At 42.6% G+C, this 20,933-nt stretch overlaps 1 protein-coding gene across 1 annotated transcript in view; it reads right to left on the bottom strand.

Moving 5' to 3' along the window:
* The window catches only part of vwde (von Willebrand factor D and EGF domains), a 36,295-nt gene that overhangs the window by 2,698 nt on the left and 12,664 nt on the right, over positions 1 to 20,933 (bottom strand). The window contains exons 7-26 of the mRNA XM_030072527.1: positions 19,998 to 20,145; positions 19,496 to 19,710; positions 19,212 to 19,285; positions 18,083 to 18,356; positions 17,192 to 17,388; positions 15,808 to 16,643; positions 14,606 to 14,742; positions 13,859 to 14,023; positions 12,384 to 12,488; positions 9,746 to 9,860; positions 8,278 to 8,534; positions 6,848 to 7,067; positions 5,539 to 5,676; positions 4,966 to 5,217; positions 4,277 to 4,666; positions 2,509 to 2,604; positions 2,120 to 2,215; positions 1,903 to 1,998; positions 798 to 893; positions 123 to 218 (exon numbers count right to left, since the gene is read on the bottom strand). Coding sequence (XP_029928387.1) covers positions 123 to 218; positions 798 to 893; positions 1,903 to 1,998; positions 2,120 to 2,215; positions 2,509 to 2,604; positions 4,277 to 4,666; positions 4,966 to 5,217; positions 5,539 to 5,676; positions 6,848 to 7,067; positions 8,278 to 8,534; positions 9,746 to 9,860; positions 12,384 to 12,488; positions 13,859 to 14,023; positions 14,606 to 14,742; positions 15,808 to 16,643; positions 17,192 to 17,388; positions 18,083 to 18,356; positions 19,212 to 19,285; positions 19,496 to 19,710; positions 19,998 to 20,145 — 4,003 coding nt within the window. The remainder of the gene's footprint in view (positions 1 to 122; positions 219 to 797; positions 894 to 1,902; positions 1,999 to 2,119; positions 2,216 to 2,508; positions 2,605 to 4,276; positions 4,667 to 4,965; positions 5,218 to 5,538; positions 5,677 to 6,847; positions 7,068 to 8,277; positions 8,535 to 9,745; positions 9,861 to 12,383; positions 12,489 to 13,858; positions 14,024 to 14,605; positions 14,743 to 15,807; positions 16,644 to 17,191; positions 17,389 to 18,082; positions 18,357 to 19,211; positions 19,286 to 19,495; positions 19,711 to 19,997; positions 20,146 to 20,933) is intronic.

Below are 20,933 nucleotides of genomic sequence, written 5' to 3' on the forward strand. Positions count from 1 at the left end.
GAGGTAGACCAGAGGGTTCCTGGTTTGATCCCCGGCTCCTCCAGAGAGTGTCGCGGTGTCCTTGAGCAAGGCACTGAACCCCCTAACCGCTCCTGATGAGCAGCTTGGCACCCTGCACTTACCAATCTGACACTGGGAGCCGTAGAAGCCGCTGGGGCAGGCGCAGATGTTTGGCTTGATGCAGGTTCCTCCGTTCACACAGAAAGGGGTGCAGACAGCTGCGGAGTATTAATAATTTATTGACGAGTGTTTTCTTTTGAACTTATCGAAAGCAACACCAAGTCCTTGTTTCACCCTCACTATAACACACTGCAGGCCTTGGTGCTCAGTTCTGAACTGCTGCACATATATGACTTTATTGAATTTATTATAGAATATAATTCATATCTGATACCAGTACGAACTGAGTGCAAAGTCAAAAAGATGTGTGTGCAGATTACCATCAGATTAAAAAGACATTGCTTCTGTTTTGAACATATTTCAGTGACTGTATGTGCGTTTGAGTTTTGACTAAACTAATGTCTCCTCAAACATCAGTCTAACACCACTTAGCCAAGCTATCATCATCCCAAAATTATGAAAGCTGTCTCAAATGTTTTTTTTAATGACTTACAACTTTTGATTCAGGTGTTCAATTACAAGCCCCGGAAGTTTCATGTGTCTGATTATGCCACTTTTGCACCACAAACTCTGATTAGAAACACTTTCTGCTGTTCATACATGTTAGAAAACATCAGTTCTGTGTCATATGTGATGGGGGAAAAAAAAAAAAAAATCAGAGTTGAGATGTGAGTCACCTGAGTTACATGTGGGTCCGTACCAGCCAGGTTTGCACTTGCAGACATCGGGAGAAATGCACTCGCCTCCATTTTCACAGTGCCTGTTACACACCACTGCATGGGGAGACACACAACTGAAACACACTCTGAATATTTGTAATTTTACTGAAGTGTTAGATGAGTGGACTTTGCCACAAGAGTGAATGGAACCAGTAAGAAAAAACAATAACAGTAAAGTATTCGAAAATAATAAACCTTTCTATGACTGAGAAACTGCGTGGTCTGATGTGATTAAGTAATAATCTGCAACATTTTCATAAAACCAATATCCCTTTTTACTGTTGCCGACTAACACAAAAGTGATTCATTCTGCCGTTTCACGAAAGCTTTGACATTTTCTGTTCTCAACGTTGGCTGTCAGATAGCTGTCTCCCTCGAAAAATCCTCTGTTACACAAGAAGTGATGCATTTAAATAAACAGTTCGCCCAAAACAAACCGTATTTCCCCACTCAACCCTTGTACAATCTCTCCATCCAGATAGTTCCTGTGTGATTCAGTGAGTTTCCCAATTTTGTGGGGAACAATTTCCTGCCAAAGAACGCTGACAAACTGTATCTATCTGAAAAAGTTTGCACTCCGGGGTGGATAAACACAGTTTGATGGTGTTTTCTGGCAGGAAATATCTCCCGAAGAAACTCTTTGTCCCCACGGGCTTTGAGTTATGGCAGTTACCCGTGTCATTGTTTTTGGAAAGAGCTGCTGCTGTTCTGTTATTCACATGTAATATTTTGACGGTTTGAGCTCCATAAAAGAATAACCATCCATTCTCATTGAACTGGGCTGACACTGTGTGGATGGATAGATGGCACTCGTGGTAAGTGTGTATTTGTGTGAACTGTTCCTTAAAAGCATCCACAATGGCTGGACAGACAAAGAGAACAGCGCCACCTACAGAAACTGCAATGCAAAAGCACCACAGCACCAATGACGCCTCAACACCAAAGACATCATCAAAATATATTTATATAAAAAATGTCCTTTTCACAGATTCCCACTTTGATATGAATTCCAAACACACTCCGAAATGTTTCGGTAGATCAAAGGAGCTGAATAATCTCTCACTAATTTCACACCGCGGTCCCACATATCCGTACGGGCAGGTGCAGAGGTTTCTGGCCAGGCAGGTTCCTCCGTGCTGGCAGGGCGGCTCACAGCTCGCTGCAGGAACAAAACATCACAGTGACAAACAGCGTCATGCATCCTCATCAGTATTCCACGGGGCGAGGCGTGCCGGCGTGTCCGCGTGTCAGATTAGTGTGAGTATGTGAGCTCGGGTTACCTTCCTCACAGGTGGGCCCGCTGTAGCCCACAGGACATTCACACACATTCGGCTTCACACACTTGCCCTGGTTCTTGCAGTCAGGTCGACACACCGCTGAGAAGGGGAAAAAAAAAAAAAAAAAAAAACGTTAACAAAATCGGCCACAGATGCAGAGCGGCCAAATCTGCTGCGGAGGTTTAATAGCGATGAGTCATGACAGAAATTAATCACAGTGTTGCAAGGTTTAATTTCTTGAAACTGTGAGTCTGGGCGTAAATTGAGCATCAGGGTTTCTGTCTGAGTAATATGAGCTCATGAACCTGGGTCCTGGCCCAAAAATGAAAGTACTCAGTTTGTCTAAAAATATTACAAACCAGCTCTCTATCAGATCTCTCCCTGCATCTCACCTATATGGCAGCTGTATCCCGTATAGCCCTCCTTGCAGGTGCATGTGTTTGGTAGAGTGCACTCCATGTTCTTCCCACACGGATACCTGCACACAGCTGAAACAAACCAAAAGCAGCTTTTTGGATGCCGTCCATACATTATGCAGGTCTAATACACACAGCTACAGTATATAGGTGTCCCTCGCTATAACGCGGTTCACCTTTCGCGGCCTCGCAGTTTCGCGGATTTTTTTTTTTGTGCAATTTTGCATGCTTTTTTTTTTTACTGGACTTATTTTTCTCTTGTTTAAACAAGAGAGAAAAGTGAGAAAATGTTAATGCCTGTCTGAGAAAAGTGTATAAAGTGTGTAGTGAGGGGTTTTACAGCCTTAAAACATCTATAATAATTGTAAAAAATAAAGCTGACTACTTTGCGGATTTCGCCTATTGCGGGTTATTTTTAGAATGTAACTCCCGCGATTAACGAGGGGCCACTGTATAACATTGAAGTTCAGTGTTTCAAGGACAGTTTGAAATTGTTTTGCCCTTCATGTTGCTTGAGAGTGCAGATTGTGTGTGCTATTATCTACAAAGTATATAAGCAAACAAGCCCTAAACTAGAGCATGGAACAAGCAAACACCCTCCTTGAACCCTGAGGTGCCGTTTTTTTTCTGACCGGACCTGAGATTCCAGCACAGAAAACTCCCTGCCTGCGTCCTGCAGCGACGACAGCAGCCGTGCTCTCGGTCTTTATGTCACTTTGCAAAGGAACTTACATGTGCTCCTGTTGTGAAATGTGTCTGAATTAAGCATGCACTTCAGTTCACTCAATCTGCACAGATAAATATTACACAGACAAACAGACAAAGTCATGAGATTTGCAAAAAGGTGACAGGCAAAAAGGTTTTGTGCGGCGCTATTTGGCAGCTTTCGCCTTGTGCATCATTCGTGAATAGCACGGCACTCTGATTGTGTGCATTCTTCTTTGCATAACCCTTTTTTATTAAAACTGGAAACGAATGCAGATGCAAAAAGCAATCCCAGTCTATGCACTGTAAGACCTGCATGTCATCATGTCTAATTATTGTTCGACATAATCAGTCAATATTAGCTCAGTGGTATTGTACACTGCAAAAACGAAAAATCTTACCAAGATTATCTGTCTTATTTCAAGTCAAAAATGTCTAACTACTAGTCAAAATATCTCATTACACTTAAAATAAGACATGATCACCTCAGAAGTAACTTGTTTTTAGACAATTGTCTCTTGTTTCAAGTGAAAATTTGCTTGTTTCATTGGCAAAATTTGCCAGTGGAAAAAGTGAAAATTCACTTGAAATAAATGAAAATTAGCTAGAAACAAGAAACAAATTTTGCCAATGAAACAAGCAAACTTTCACTTGTTTCAAGCAAATTTTCACTTGAAACAAGAGACAATTGTCTAAAAACAAGTTACTTGTGAGGTGATCATATCTTATTTTAAGTGTAATGAGATATTTTGACTAGGAATAAGACATTTTTGACTTGAAATAAGACAAATAATCTTGGTAAGATTTTGAGTTTTTGCAGTGTAAACCAATAAAAAGCCACCTGTATATATATTTATTACAACTGTGATTACTACAAATGTGCTACAAATGCGTTTTTACTTCCCAAAAAGAGCCCTATATCAATGTTGTAAGTTCTTTAATCATAAATATAATTATAAATAATAATAATAATCATAAATATATTCCTATATAATTTGGCCCATCAATTGTGCTGTGCCAGCTCTTACAGGACAGCTACCTCTGCATGTGATTCCATCCCCGGTGTATCCGTAAGGGCAGCGGCCACACTTGAACGCCCCGGTGTCGGTGGGCTCACAGGGCACGCCGGAGAAGCAGGGCGAGTCGGCGCAGGTCACGACATGAGGCGGTGACCCCCATTTGACCCCGATGGTGAGGTCATGAGTCACCTCCTCCCCGCGGGGCTGGGCTCTGTGGACGGTGACGGTTTGGTTCTGGGGGCTCGCTGTGGTCCTCCTGTCGTTGGAAGGCCCTCTCCTGGTTGCCACTGTTTTAGTCCTCACATCAGGGTGCCTTCTGGGTAAGGACGAAGACGAGGAAGAGGAGGAGGTGGTGGGAATTTCGGTGATCTGAGTTCGCCCATCTGCTCGGCTGGTGGCTGCTCCCTGCCCTGTAAAACACTGGGAGTTAGAGGATATGGCTTGAAAATGAACATGAATACAGACTTGAGGTGTGAACATTAAAGCATTAAGCCTCATTTTAAGTGCTTACAACTTAAAGGTATTGCTAATATTTGCTGTAAGCATGCATTGAAACACCTACAACAAATGGAATAATCAACAAGATGAAAATTGTAATGATTTCTTATGCAATAGAGAGGCATACATTGCATACTTTTTGAATGTGCAGATACAATCACACACAGCACCATGTGGTTTCTGCCGGCCTTTATAATGGTGTCACACTCACCTGCAGTGGAGCTTCTGCCGCAGGTTTGTCCATTTCCGTGCAGCCCAGGAGGGCAGGGTCCACAGATGAAGCCGGCGGACACGTGGGCGCTCTCAAAGCACTGCACCCCCGGGTGACACGGCCTTCTACCGCAAGGCGACAGGCCGGAGGGCTTGGTTCTGCCGGAAACCTGCGGCACTCTCGCTGGTGTGGTGACCGGTGTGCCGGCAGGCTCAGCGTTACCTTGGAACAAAGAGACGATGACGACGACTGCTGTCAACAGGATGATGTGGAGAGAATGACCTCGAGGCAGCTGGACAATTTGGATATTAACTTTGATGTATGAGAATGTGAGAGAGCGCGAGAGAAAACAAGACGCCGGCTTAACCGACTTGGCCTCTGCAACGTTTAACACTGGAAGTTACAGGATTTGCCTTGAAGACGGACACGGACACGGCCTTGAAATGCACTCCCCGCCGCCTGAGCTGAATTAGCATGAGATAAGCCGTAATTCCTCCGAACTGAGAGGATTAAACAAATGAAACTCTTCATCTAGAAAATGAAATGAGGTGAAGGGGGAGAGCGCCGACTTACGGGTGCAGCTCTGCCCGTCGCCGCTGTAGCCTTGTGGGCAGGAGCCGCAGAGGAAGGAGCCCAGCGTGTTGTTACAGCCGACCCCGGGGAAGCAAGGCTGCGACGCACACTCGTCGAGATCCTCTCTGCACGTGTGGCCTGGTGATGCATAAAACAGCACACGGCATTACGTGTGAAAAGAAACTTGGTAAATCAAAGCTAAGTTTGAATTTACACATTTATTAGAGGGACGAAAAGATGCAAGAAACTTGTACATTTAATCAGGACTCCCACTTTATGTCAAATGTGAGCTTATGGCTTTCCGTGACTAAAATATTGATTTTTTTTAATTATCTACAGTACAGGCCAAAAGTTTGGACACACCTTCTCATTCAATGCGTTTTCTTTATTTTCATGACTATTTACATTGTAGATTATCACTGAAGGAATCAAAACTATGAATGAACTATGAATTGAAGCTCATGGAGAGAATGCCAAGAGTGTGCAAAGCAGTAATCAGAGCAAAGGGTGGCTATTTTGAAGAAACTAGAATATAAAACATGTTTTCAGTTATTTCACCTTTTTTTGTTAAGTACATAACTCCACATGTGTTCATTCATAGTTTTGATTCCTTCAGTGAGAATCTACAATGTAAATAGTCATGAAAATAAAGAAAACGCATTGAATGAGAAGGTGTGTCCAAACTTTTGGCCTGTACTGTATATCAATGTAGTACTTTTTTTACTTGACTGAAATGTAGAGCCTGCTCCACATCTAGAGGTCTTATTAAAAATGTTTTACTGATACTAAATAATTAACAAAAACAAAACAAAACAAAACAAAAATTAACAAAATTTCCTGACTTTTCCGTGTCTGCAATAGACTTTTCAACTTCCGTGACTTTCCAGAAATTTCATGACCCACGGGAACCCTGTGTGCTGCAAATCAAAGAGGCAATAAATCTGATTTTTAGTGCACAAAATAAGCATATTTGTCAGGTTATTGATCAATACCAATGATTCAACAGTCAGTTTTCCAGGTAGTCGGCTCTCAAAAATTACTTTCCAATTCTTTTCTTTGCACAAAATGTTTTTGAACTGTATGCACTTGCATCATCCAGTCATTTTAACTGACTGTGTGTTCTGACACCAAGTGGCTTAATGTAGAGGAGCCTCTATATTTCCCATAATTTTGTGTTAAGTTATGGGGACTTGGGGCGGACATGGAGTGTAATACTCATTTTTATATTTATTACTGATATTTTTAGTCTAAACATTGCTGATTGGTGTTAAATGTTCAAAGAAAAAGAGAAACTGTCCCCTGTGCCCACCTGTCATTCCTGGAGGGCAGATGCAGAAGAAGGAGTTGGGCCCGTCGATGCAGCGGCCCAGTCTGCAGGGGTTGGGTTTGCAGTCATCGATGTCCACCTCACACCTCTCCCCCCTGAATCCGCCGGGACACGCACACAGGTACGCCCCGCTGCCGGCCGGGAGGTTGACGTCGGTCACGCAGGAGGCGCCGTTCAGACACTCACAGGAGCGCACGGACACCTGGGAACGACACGAGGAGGCCGACCTGTTTGTGCAGCTTCAGCCTCGTTCATCATTTGGACTGCAGTCGCCACGGCTCATAACACAAAAACAATGTTTTGGCAGACGGGGTGTATTTGATTTGTGACCTCCGGCGAGGTTCATGCCGTGGCAAGACGGGAAACGAAGAGTCAAACTGGGAAAAAAATTACTGGAGATTCATCATTTACTAGAATCAAATCCGTGAAAGAGTTATTATTTCCTCAACTCCTTTCCATAGTAGGAATAACTGAGTGAATACAGAGAGTGAAGGAATGAATGATTTTGTCAAGTAAGGGCATAGGCTACCTGCTGTCTTTATTAAAAATATATTACTGTTTTTGCTATCAATCCTTTTGTAGAGGCATGTGTCACTGTGTAAAGTTGCTTGGTATTTTGTTCTGGGGTCAAACTTCTCAAAAACATTTCTATCCATAAAGACCAAATGGCCATTAGGCTTGTTTTGCATGTGGTCACCCAGTCAGGCCAGTCCAGTGAACAAATTCCAAGGCATTCTTCTTTTGAGAGTTAAAAAAAAAAAGTTTCATATACAGAGACACAAGGCTTCATTAGGGCATCACCAACCAGCCAATTATATTCTGTTTTCTTGGATCTGAAGAGCAGATTTTTTTTTTCATATTCACCTTAGGGAATTGGTACTGTTTGCTGTTTGTTTGCATACTTCCACACTTATGGTAATTCGCTCAGCTACAGGACTACAAATGTATTTATGAAGCCACTATTTGAGGTTTGTGGGTTTACCTCCAGACTGCACATCATGAGCTCCCTCTTGTGGGAGCTAGAAGCAAAGACAATCAGTCTCACATGGTCCATTTCTATTGAGGCACAGTAAGATTATAAGTGTATCAAACTAAATGGTTGCCCACAATGATTGTATGATTAACGATAATGAAAAGTCATACTGACCCAACTAACTCAAGGTTGCATGTTTTTTTTTTTTTTTTTTCATCAAAAGAAGGTTGTTTCAGTCTCCTAAACTGCTGATTTTGCTGGTGTTTCTGCAAAATCTTTGGTTTGCAAGTTGATAAAAATGTAAAAATATTTTCCTCAAATTCAAAGCAGTCAAATTCTGAGCCTCTAACACTCTCTTTTTTTTCTTAAAGTGTTAGGAAGTAAAAAAAAAAAAAAAGTATTAAAAAATTGTGACTAACCCCAACGAACCCCCTCTTACCTGTACAGAGGCTCTGGTCTCAGCGTTGCAGTCGTCTGTCACTGTAAAGTGGAAGGTGTGTGTGTCGGTGGAGTCCGCAGCGGCTTTCCAGATCAGCAGGCCGGCCGGAGACAGAGAGGCATCCGCGGGACCCGACTGCAGGGTGAAGAGCACCGGCGAGCCCTCGGGGTCCTGAGCCTGCAGCTGGTAGACGAAATTCTCCCCCTGGAACGACTGAAGACGAGACGGCAGCGACTGCAGCACCGGAGGCTGGTTGTCTGACGGGAGAGAATGAAGGAGAATGAAAGGAATGGAGAGTGATTGATGGGTGAAAAGGTGATTGATGAAACCTGCAAAGGGCAGTTTCATACTTTGGTGATCCCAAGAGGGCAACATATGAAAACACTTCCAGTTTTTTTCTAAGTTTGAAGGACTTCATTACCCAGAAATCATCATAATGTGCCTCAGTAAACAGCACAATAACGGCAGATATCGAAAAAAAATATCTTTGCACAGCAGATTGTGTCATTAAATCCAACTTTCTCTGGACAGAGTGGTCACTTACTGTTATTGAAGACGAAGTTTTATATTTTGTCTCTCTTTATGCGCATCAATTAGACTTCCTACCATAACCAACATATTCCCATTTGGGCAAAAAGGGTGAATCTACAGTTTATTTTAACATACACACCTTGCATAGTGCAGATTTAAATGAATGAAGAAATGTTTTATATTTTGTCTCTCTTTATGCGCATCAATAAGACTTCCTACCATAACCAACATATTCCCATTTGGGCAAAAAGGGTGAATCTACAGTTTATTTTAACATACACACCTTGCATAGTGCAGATTTAAATGAATGAAGAAATGTCACAGTGAGTGAACAAATTAAAGTATTAATGTTTGCATCATTTATGAATAGATTATTGTTTTTTTTATCACGCTATATAAGACAAACTTTAATAAGCCTCATCAAAAATCATCATCCTCTGGAGCTCTGCTGTAATCAGGATTCTTGCTCGGGCTGGAAATCCTTCAAAATGCTTGAAAACTGCTTGAATTTGATTTAAGAGAAGGTGCAGGACCCCCTGTTTCATTCCAAGCTGATGCTAGATAGGCTGGCATTTATTCGGCACACTCGCCGCGCCGGGCAGTGCAGCGCCTGACCTACTTTAAGTTGCAGAAGTGAAGTTGGTCAGAAACTATAACACTGAGGTAAGCTGTCCTCATGTCAGCGCCAGGGGACTGAGGGAACTACAATGACTCCAATCTGCACCGAGCTGCTGACATATGATCAAAACATCCCTGAGCAACTACCAGCCATAAAACTCAATGAAGGCTGCGCTCACTCAAAGTCCACCGACTGAGATTTTTCAGCCTCACACAATATAGAAGCTCTATAAATAACACATGTAGCTTAGCACAGAAACTGCAGGTCCTCCTGTATGTATTTTTGGAGAAAACGGAGCAGACATGCCGGTGTACATACTCTCTGCTATGGACCATGTGTGTTTGGAGGAGTCCGGGCGGCATGTCAGGCAAGGGCTGCTGGGATTGCGGTCGCCCTCGCTGTAACACAGACTGTCAATGTTGCACGTTTTCTCCTGGGAGGCAAAGGCAACAAACAACACAAAATGAAAAATTCAGTGTTTATGTTCCCTTGCAACAAAATGCCCAATTTGGCAGAACACAGGCTCCAAATGATCTTTCAGTACCGCGAGCGTTTATATTTTTAGCACAGCCGGCCGCAGTGGGAATGAAACCCTCACCCACTGAACTGCACAAGCTGACACAGCGCCAAACCACATTCATCTTAACAAGTCATTTGCACTCATATTCAGTATTAAAAACTATCTGCCAAAGAAACAGTAGATAATCCCAGTTGTTTCAAACACTGATCAACTTGTTTAATTAGTTTTCTTGAATAAAAAATCATTTTCTTGATACTAGTACACTGATCTGCCTCATTCTGCCCTGTTTCAATGTATTCACACTTCCAAAAAAATTCCCTGAACAAATGAAATTGCATTGGAAATAAGCCGGATTTTCTCATTTTACTAACAGATCTTTTTTTTTTTTTTTTTTTTTTTTTTATTTTAAGATTGAATATGAGACTTACTGACTTGCTAAGGAGATGGACTTTTTTTTTTTTTTTTTCAACGTGCACAAACCATTGACAAAGAACACGGCACCAGCAGAACAAAGCTGGTTTTGTCTGAAAATTCAAACACCCCAACAAAATCAACCCGTGCATTTGGTTGGATTTTTTTTTTCCCTGTGTTTAAAGAGAACAGAGAGAGGTGGCCCTGCCAGGCTGAAGGAAATGTGCTGTCTACCTCCTACCTGTGTGAAATTACTAACAGATCAATAGTTGCTCCATTTCAATAGCATGATAAACGTTGTTTCCCTGCAGCGCCGGCACAAAAAAGGAGCTTAAGCAGAAAATTAGATATCCACCAATTCAACATTTTCTCCTTCAAAATGACAGTCGGAATTAAAGTCTACATAATACAATCAGTTGAATCTCTGAAAAATTTAACCACTCAACACTTAAATCAGTTAACTTTCACCTCTTTCCAAACATGATATCGAGCATTTTGGAAAGAAACTCTGAAATGGACCGCACATTGTGGTCTGTTGATGTGCTGGTGAAAGGGCCTGTTTTCACACACATTGATTCACAGCCAGCCTGCATCTCTGCTAAATGTCCTGCTGCATAACTCCCTGTTTCTGCTGTATGTCAAAAAAAGGTTTTGAGAAAAATCAAAGATGAAATGCAGTCAAACTCTGGTTGAACACAGTTTTGTCTCTTTTTTCTGTAACACACTGCTTTAATATGCGCTGCATGTAGCAAGGGGACTATATAGGATTTTATCAAAGAAAAACACAAAAAATTCATCAAGGTGATTATCAGGATATTCATAAAAAAGGATCCAAAATATCCTCACAATCTGTATATGCAAAAAGAAAAAAAAATGTTTCTCAAAATTACAAAAATACAAAATTCCATGTTTAGTGCCACTTTAACAGTTTTAAGCATATTTTGTGATTATGGGGATAATATTGTGAATCGCAATTATTTTGTCCAGAGTAATCATGACATGAAAATTTTGCATCATCCCATGCCTAGTTGCACGTGTTGGGTATTTATCACATATGTGTGTAATTGTGTGTGTGTTTAGCTGCAGCCACATGTATGTAGGTATATTTAGTCATACATATCGTTATAAAGTACCTATGCACTTTAAATAAACCTACTTTGTACTCTTAAATACTCGTAATCTACACTCTGCCCACTATAATTTACTTTCAGTACTTTTTACTGTTACTATTGAGGAATGCCAGTGGGGAGTCCATCTCCTTGCTCAAGTTCAACTTTATTGTCATTTCTATTAAAAATGAAATGACCACACACCCAGGACGCAGTAAATCAAAGTCAGACACTGCAGGTCCACATGGAAGCTCATAGCAAGTCACAATTTGTCATCATCTGAGACAGGAAGTTGGTTTGTGTGTGTGTGTGTGTGTGTGTGTGTGTGTTCCAGCCAGTCTTACGCTGACTTTGCACAGCACAGATGGTAATGACACAGTCTACACTCGCAAGAGCTATTTTTGTCTTCGGTCCGGCTTGGAACAAAATTTCAAGCTTGACAAACTTCCCCTTTGAGTTTTTTAGTCACTGCTGCAGGACTGTGATGCTTCAGCTGGATGCATTTTACTGGTGCATGTTGTATTGTTAGAAAACTGTCATTTGCATGTTGGTTTTTGTGTGTGACTGTATGACTCGTGTTGTTTTTGTCGACACGTGCCGCTGCTGCATGCTGGCTTGGCTTGGATTCCCTTTAAAAAAATAGATTATCTTGGTAAAATCGAAAGTAAAAGGCTAATAATAAATCGTGCTGTAAAAACATGCAGAAGTTTAGGGAGTGAGGATGAAAACATGAAAGTGTTACGAGACAAAAGGAGGAGGCAGAGAGGAAATTCACCTTTCAACTGGTGCACCGTTTATTAATCCAGCACTAACTCTTCAGAACTGAAGTCCTCCTACCATGTCTTATTGCCCACTAATCACTGAACCATTCACATTGCAATATTAAAGTCAGTTTTCCAGACCGAGGCATACTTACTCTCAGCGTGCAAAGAACCTCGGAGTTGAGGCTGCAGATCTGGCAGGCTCCGTCATACAGGGTCAGTATCTTGGCGTTGCTGTAGCTGTAGCCGTCGTTGGACACCTGCCAACAGCAGAGGGGCCGTTACCAGGCAGAAGCAATACTCATTAATATATCAAACAAAATAAACTTCAGCAGCTCAAACGGGGTTATTATTGATGACTCAAAAGCTTGAATAGGGTGACTCTACTATGGAGCCTGCGTTGGCCTTGCACCTGTATCACTGTCACACCAATAATTATAGCAAAAAATGTCTTCAAAATAACATGACTTTATGCTGTTATGAATTGTGAGATATTGTGTCCTGTCTAAATAGTTTTCTAGTGGAAAAAGTAAAAGAAAAAGTAAAGAAAACAGGAGAAAATGAGAGAAGAAAGTGTCTGGTTACCACAAGAGTTGGCATGGCAACCTATAAATCACGGCTGGTCTACGGTGAAACTATCTGTTGTATCTTTCACACGTTGCAGTGGATGCACGCTGTTTTTTTTGGTTTTTTTGCACATTGTTTTTTGCACATTGGGTACTTAGATCTTTAGATCTCGAGTGTCATCTTTTATTCTTTATTTTTTATATTCTTTATTTTTTTTTTATTATTCTTTATTTTTGATTTACTTAATCTTGTACTCTGTGGATACTGCTGAAAACTGTGAATTTCCTTCGGGATGAATAAAGTATCTATCTATCTATCTATCTATCTTGTATTGTCTTGCATTGAGAAAATGGACCGATGCGGCTTGTTGGTGCTGGAACGTCTTCCCCGGCTAAATAAATGTTCCCATGCTTACAAAATCTGACTCCTGTGAGAAAGCAGCCGCAGACTTCACTTTGTTTCAGCCACTTGGCACCTGGGCAAACCGACCAATTTCCACTGTTTCATACTTGCCGAGTGCATCCACCGCCTCGGCCAAGTCGACACTGGAGAGCACTTGTGCTGTCCAGCTGCACTCAGAGGACCCGTTCCTCCACTGCAGCCAGCAAATTAAAACTGGTAAATCTTGATACGTGTCTGCTTTGCACCGTTTTAGCAAAGATCTGCTGCCTGCGCTGGTATTTTTTTTTGCATTCTCACATTTCTCTGCACTTTGCAAAACAGAGACAGAGGCTTGGATGTAGACTAGAGACAGATGGGAGTTTTTTCCTGCCCGCTATGAGGATTAATTCAGGGGGTGCTGTCCTGTTTGTTGTAAACTGTAAAGCCCCTTGAGACTGTAAACAGTGATACTGGGCTTTAAATAAACTTGAACTTGAGCTTTTGCATAACAGTAATCCTCAGTTTTGAGATAGAGTCAAGGATGGGGAAAGACGGGAGGAAGGACAGAGAAAACAGAGAAAACAAACTTTTTGAATGAGGAAGGCGAAAGTGTCCGCTGATTTTGAGAACGAGATGAGGAGTAAAATTATTTCACTGCAGTTCCGCCACAGAGCCGACTAACTTTGATCTGCCAGCGGGCCAGCGGCCTGTCAGCGGATGTTTCCAGGTCCGGGCCTGCTTGGGCCTGGCTGTCCTCCAGGGGGAGCTGACACTCCAGAGCCGTCACATCCAGGAAGGTGGCCAGGGCAAACTGGGGCTCGTCCAGGACCCACTCCCCATCCACAAACTGGACAAGACAGAGAGAGGGAGAGAGGCAGGATGACGTGATTAGAAGGAGGTGTGGTGATGAGAGAGACATTACAGACAAGCACAGGGAAGAAAGAGCAAGAGAAGAGTGAAAAAGAAAGAAAGGGAACAAAGCAAAGGGAGAGCGGGTTGAGAGAGGAAAGAAGATGAAAATAAAGATGTGTCAAAATACATAATTTTTTTTTCCACTGAATCCTGAGCTTAATGCTTTCATCGCACTTTAACTGAAATAATGATGCTGTAAGTGTACTTCATGACCTGTCAATGCATGTCTCTGCATCTGGGTCACCACACCATAGTCATTTATTATATCAGACATATTAAATAATTCTGAGTCAGATTTGTGAACTGGTGGACTGCAGACTTGTTAATTATGCAACCAGGATCTCAGGGAAAGATTTGCATATGCCATCAAAAGCAGCTTATAATGATAATAGCACACAGTGATGGAATTTATCAAAATTCATCTGACAGTTATGTATTCAAAAATATATACTGTTCGCTGTTAGACACTGAAATAAAACATGACACAAGTTCAGTACAAAGGAGAACAAGAAAGTACCTTTTCTTTAACAAACTCACACTTGAGCTCGTAGGAGTCCTTGAAGCCTTGGCCGTAGACCTGGACGGTGGAGCAGTCTCCCTGTCGCACGTCACACAGACCCTCCTTCTCCAGCTCCGTGATCTCCGGGATCTGGTCTTCACAAGATCAACGATAAAAGCAGGGACAAACTTTGACTGTCGGGTCACAAATCTCCAAACAACCCTGTGCAAATAATGGCAACATTGCAACACCCAGGCTAGAAAAAGAGCTAAGGAAGAGGTAAGGAAATTTTCGATACTAGTGCCAGTACCAGCACCTGGAGATCAATATCGGGTCCTGATCGACATTTTTTTGACACTAGTTTTCAAAAAAAAAAAAAAAAAAAATCTGCATGTAATGTCAGACAGCCAATCATCAACATCATTATATCTTGTTGCAAGCATGCTGCATGCTTACCGATTTAATGACAGTGATGGGATTTACTGCTGAGGTACCACATTTCAATACCATGGCATCTTTTGATACTCGATAGTATAGAAGCAATTTGGCTGGTGCCAGAAAAGTCGTTCAGTACCCCCAGGTGTGGTGAACGCCAATTCAGTAAACTAAAACTGAACCTCATGACATTGTGACTTGTCTATAGCCCGAGTCTCTCACAGAGCAGTCAGAGTTAACGGTAACATGCAACTGCTCGCCTCAAATAATGAAAACAAGCTTCTTCTACATGGCATCTACCAGACGCATTAGCTGGTGTGCAAATCAGTTTAGCTGGCTGGCAAACTCGAAGCAAAAAACTGATCAGATCAGTGGTGAAATGATCAGCTCCCAGTACAAAAAAGCATAGAGATGAACCATGCCTATTAAATTCTTTTGAAACAGTTAAATACATTTAGAAACACAGTCACTATTATAAGAGGACTTTCAATATAACGAGCAGAGGGTGTGCCTGTAAGGCTGCTTACTGATCTGCCCATATCTGTGTTTTTATACTGATAGGAGAAAGAGTAATTCTTCACTATGCAACTTAAAAGGCTTGGACAGATGACTCTTTTTTGCATTTATTATTTTTTCTCTTTCACCTATTTGGTTGAACATCTTCAATGAATCGTTTTGAAGAAGAATCATTTCTCCAAGCCTTTTATGTTGCAGTGTGCACAATTATCATTTGAGTGCCACCAGCATATTTTTCCTCCTCTTTGCTCTTCAGTTTGGTATCTTACCAGACAACACGCTGCAATCGTAGGACCCGAACCCTGGGAAGCAGACGCAGCCCCACTCAGAGCACTGGCCGTTCCCGCTGCACAGACTGGGACATTTGAGGATGGCCTGCACGTCCTGGTACACTCCTTCTCGCAGCCTCTCCTCCAGCAGCCTCCGCTCACACTCATTCTCCAGCAGGGGTAAGGTGGCATTTAACCATGACTGCTCATCCTTCAGCTGCATGTCAGTAACGCACATGGTCACTGCGTGGCTAACAACACTCTGTCCCAGCAGGTGCCCACAGCCAAGGGCTATGCTGGAGTTAGCCACGGTGCTCAGACACCGGACCCTGGCCTGCTGCTCGGTCAGTCCGGAGGGAGTGGGCCAGGCCGGGGGAGAGGAGGCGTCCGGATGTGGTGCCGGTTCATGGTCCTCTGGAAAGAAATAGGTGAAGCCTTCGAGGTCGGACTGACTGAGGCTTTGGTACGGGGGGTTGGAGACGTACTGGTAGGACTGCCGCCTGCCTCTGCTCCTCCGGGCGGATGCTGACACCGAACCTCCTTGATGCTCCCGGGTGCGCTGGCTAAAGCGTCCCGGCGGGTGTCTGTGGTTCTCTTCACTTCTGAGCAGTTCCACCGAGCTGATGTACTCGGCCGTGACGTCCAGAGTGGGGATGACACTGTGGAGTTTCACGTTGCCGTGGGGGGAGCAGGTGGAGTCGGAGGAGGCGACTGGTTGAGATCGAGCTCTGGGAGACGAGAGGAGGGGCTCTGCCTGACAGTTGCAGTACCTCCGGGGGCTCGGTGTGCTCTGATAGGACGGGACTGTGTCAAATAGGCTGGAACCTGGAGGGAGCCTGACAGAGGAAAAACACTTAGACAGGAACTGCTTTAGTTCATATTGTGAACAGAGCTTCTCTGTGGAGATCGGGGAAGCTTTGGAGGATAGAGTTTTAAAAAGCACAGATTTCGAAAGACTAAAACTATGCTCTGTGTTCTTGCGTGTAGAACCACAATGTTCTACAAAGCCTGCAGAAACACCTATAAAAACAAATAAAATGAATGAGATCATAAGAGGACAGTAATTGTCATTTTCACGTTTTTTTTTTAAACACCCCCACACACACATCAGGCAAGGCACAGCCGACCTTAAAGTAACGAGTACTTTTCAGCCTTCCTAGAAATTTACTCCAGTAAGAGTAAAAATATTTGTCTTGGAAATGTATTCAAGTACGAGTGATAAGTAGCAAAGAAATCTAATACTCAAGTTAAGTAAATAATCCTCAGAGTCTCTACTGAAAGTACAGTACTCAAGTAAATTTACTCTGTTACTGTCCACCACTGGTCTACAATAATCCCATATATCGGACACTTTTCATACTTGGGCACTTTTAGCTGCACTTACCTCCATTCAGAGATGAAAGCATGCAGATCGTCCAACACGGCGCCCCCTGCTGAGTGGAAGTCGTTGTCTGGCTGCCCGTCGTACGTCCCACACAAGCCTTCGGTGTGGCTCCGGTCCGAACCGGGGGCTCTCAGGGTCAGACTCATCCCCCAGTCTGACACGTCGGCACGAACAAACGCTCCCGACGAAAAGGTCATCTGCAGAAAATACACAGACAAGCAGAAAGCTGTGATGCTCAGTTTTGATTTTAGATTTGGGCGTGTAAAGGCTGTATTTTCTTTAAGATAAACTTTTTTTTTCTGGCATACATTACTGACTTGGCTTCCTTTTAATCAAATACTCTTTCAGCCGTGGCTCCAATGAGCACCTTCTTGGCGAGCAGACTCATGGTTTCAGATCCTCTTTGGTCTGTTAATTAGTTTGTCACACTTAAGTCAAGGGACACGCTACTTTTTGTGCATAGAAGTTAAAATCTGTATTTTTTGCAGAGTAGCCACAACATGATAAACGCTTTTTTTTTTTTAACTTTGGCACACAAGACAGTTTTGGTTTCCTTTCCTTCACTGGCACAAAGACTAAAGGTTTGGAGAAGCTTAAATCAAGGATGCTCTCCGGTGTCCTCCTCTTAGTGATATATTCTTTTTTTTGGTCTATGAAATGTGTCAATAAGTTTTTTTCTCTTATCATATTAGTGATATGTGCACTGCTGCTCTATGCCTCTGACATGTCTGTTGGTTAGTTTCCAAAATAGTTTTCAGACTCTTGCTGGAAATGTAGGAATCAAGGGAAACCCGTATGAAGGATGTGCTAACTCACTTCTACACCATCACAGTTTTTTTTACAGAAAATTCTAAGTATTTTTTGGTCCGGCGGCGACTCCTCCCCGCTCACCGTGACTTTGCGGCCCTGGTAGGACTCGGTGATGCGAATGGCGCTCTTGCTCAGGTCTCTGTTCTTGACGGACAGGTGAGGCTTGGTGTCGCCCATTTCCCCGTTGCACATGTCGAAGGCGATGACGTCGCCGCCGTCCCTCGCCACGAAGCCGCACACGCACGAGGCGGCGTGCACCACGCTGCCGCACTCCCACTGACGGACGTGGACCTCAAACGGCCGGCGGTTGCTCTTATAAAGAACAAAAGTGCCTATTTGGTAGTTTTCATAGCGCCTGCAGGGAAACACACACAAACATTCATCTATTATTTTACTTAACCCTATAAAGCCTGAACTATGAAAGAATTGGCAGAAAATTCCAATTTTCTGAAAATGAACCCTTTATTTAGTCCTATAACAAAATATATAAAAAAACAAAAAAATTCAAAAAATATGTTATTACATGACCTTTCTGTTGTATAATATATGATATGTACTTGAAGTGCCAATAGTATGGTCCAGGGTGAACAGGGGACGTGTTCAAAGGTATACAACAGTATTTTGGTCAAGTATTGATTAAACTGAAAATGAAAAACGGAATTGAAAATGTGTATCATATATGATACAAATGGCTTTATAGGGTTAAGATTTTTTTATTCATCAGTCTGTGTTAACCTTTACTTACAGCAAGTAATCTTTGACTAAGCTTGCATACATCTGCGTACATTTGCACTGCCAGTACTGTCTGTCTATTATTATTATTTGCATCTATTTATTTTTCAACCTATTTAGACAAAGTTGAAAGCATGCAATCTCTTCTACACAATTATGGATCTTCCCTCTTTGGAGATGCTCGTATTGCTGGAAAGTTATCAGCACATGGCACTTAACCCATTAAACAAGGTTGGCTGCCTTGCTGAAGGGCACACCAGCAGCGGTAAGTCTTTTTCATTCACTTTCCTCAGTCCAAATGTCCAAGCTGGTCTGGTAACCAAAGAGGCATTTCACATTTCACGAGCCCATGCCTGGAGGCTCTGAGCATCCACCAGCTCCTTAAATATATTTTTTTAGGAATTCTGTCAAACTGCAATAAAACACAGAACTTTTCTGGTGTACTATATTGTGAAGGATGAACAGGAGACTGAGGTACCTGCCATCAAATGTGATGACGTGGGGATCAGTGAAGGCGTAGCAGTAGGCAGAGGGAACATCCTTCACCATTATCTGTAAACAAAGAAAAACCCGGTCAGATTGAGCTCACACCTTCATGAGGGAGTGGATTGAAACAATTGAAATGTTAGAAATAATAGCTAAACAGAGGATTAAACAGATGAATTGGTAAATACATCGAGCACCATCTGAGATCAGCCCCCCCTCCATGCAGTCTTCCACAAAAACGCCTCCAAAGGCAAAAAGGTTTGGTCTGTTTTTTACCTGAACCGGCTCTGGTGAATATCCGTTCCAGAGAAAGTTGTTTGTGGCGGTGGGTTTCACAGCGATCTGGGTCGTCCTGTTGCCGTCTTTGACAAAGTCAGTGACAGCGACGAAGCTGATCACAGCGCGGCTGCAGACTCCGTCCCGACAGGGGCCGCGGGGCAGGTCGACCACGCAGGACGACAGAGACACATCAGCGCCCGACACACCGCCGCCTGCAACAGCGAGGAGGGTTTGGCTTTGCTTTAGTTCAGTGCACAGGGATGCAACACAAAAACAATGATAGAAAACCTTGAAAAAAAAAAAAAAGAAAATTAGTAGTTTCTACCATGGAAAGACCAACAAGATTCCAAGCAGGTAGATGTAAAAATTCTCCAAATTATCAAGAAAAGTAAATATAATATCACCATTTATTACATTTTTTTTTTTACTAATTTGTTATGAGAATTTGACAAATGATTACACTATTAAACAGGCTCATTATCAGGTGCTGTAACTTTACCTTGGTTGCTGGTGCTCAGCTGCAGCGACAGAGTGCACGGCTGTGTAGAGGAAGGGGAGTCCTCCAAACACGGGACAGGGACTGTGCTCTCCACCACCAGCTTGTGCCCCGTCCCATCTTCAGATATGCTGCTCACCTCCGGTCTGAGCTGCAGAAAACACATTTTAAATCAAATAGATATCAGTATGCCTTGCTGGACGTGGACGGTTTAGTACTGACTCATGACATTTGAAGCCTGGAGTGTAAATTTCAGTGTGTGATGCTACAGACCCGCAGTGTTTCAAAGTGCATGTTGGTTAAATGGCCGACTCAAAATATACGCTGGAAATATAAACTGCAATAATTTAATGAACTTTTTTCATTCAGTCATCAGCGCGACAATCATTGTCTAACCAGGTTTAAATAGCTCAAACTTTTCTTTTTCTTTCTTTTTTTCTTTTTCTTTCTTTCTTTCACATTCATAGTCACTCATAGTGATGGGAGTTACAGGTCTCTATATGGCTCCATTCCCTTGGAGCCATTTAAAAGACGGGCTCTCTTGAACGAAAAGGGCTTTCAATTATATTTTTGATTTGCAATATTGCACTCTACTTGATCTGCTGCGTTTTTTTGCGCTTTCTTTTTTTTTCTCCAAACATGTCGTCCACCTCTGAGTCTGACTGCGCCATCCCACTTGGATTCCAGCGACACCCGCCCTTACTCTGCCTCTGATTGGCTAACCCTAACCCCTCTCTTACCATAACCTTAAACACCCACCATCATTCAGAAGTGCAAACTAATAGGCTCTCAGTTTGGGAGAGAAACATAATTTTATTTGAAGGGACTGGTGGATGAAAGAGTACGTTTAAAGGTTTGGAAAAGTTTTATTGATTGAAATTTTAATTTGCACCCACTAGTGCAGGATGACTCTATTTAACTCTGTTTCACAGGAAGAAG

Source organism: Myripristis murdjan, chromosome 16 (genome assembly GCF_902150065.1).
Source record: "Myripristis murdjan chromosome 16, fMyrMur1.1, whole genome shotgun sequence".
Taxonomy (NCBI): Eukaryota; Metazoa; Chordata; class Actinopteri; order Holocentriformes; family Holocentridae; genus Myripristis; species Myripristis murdjan.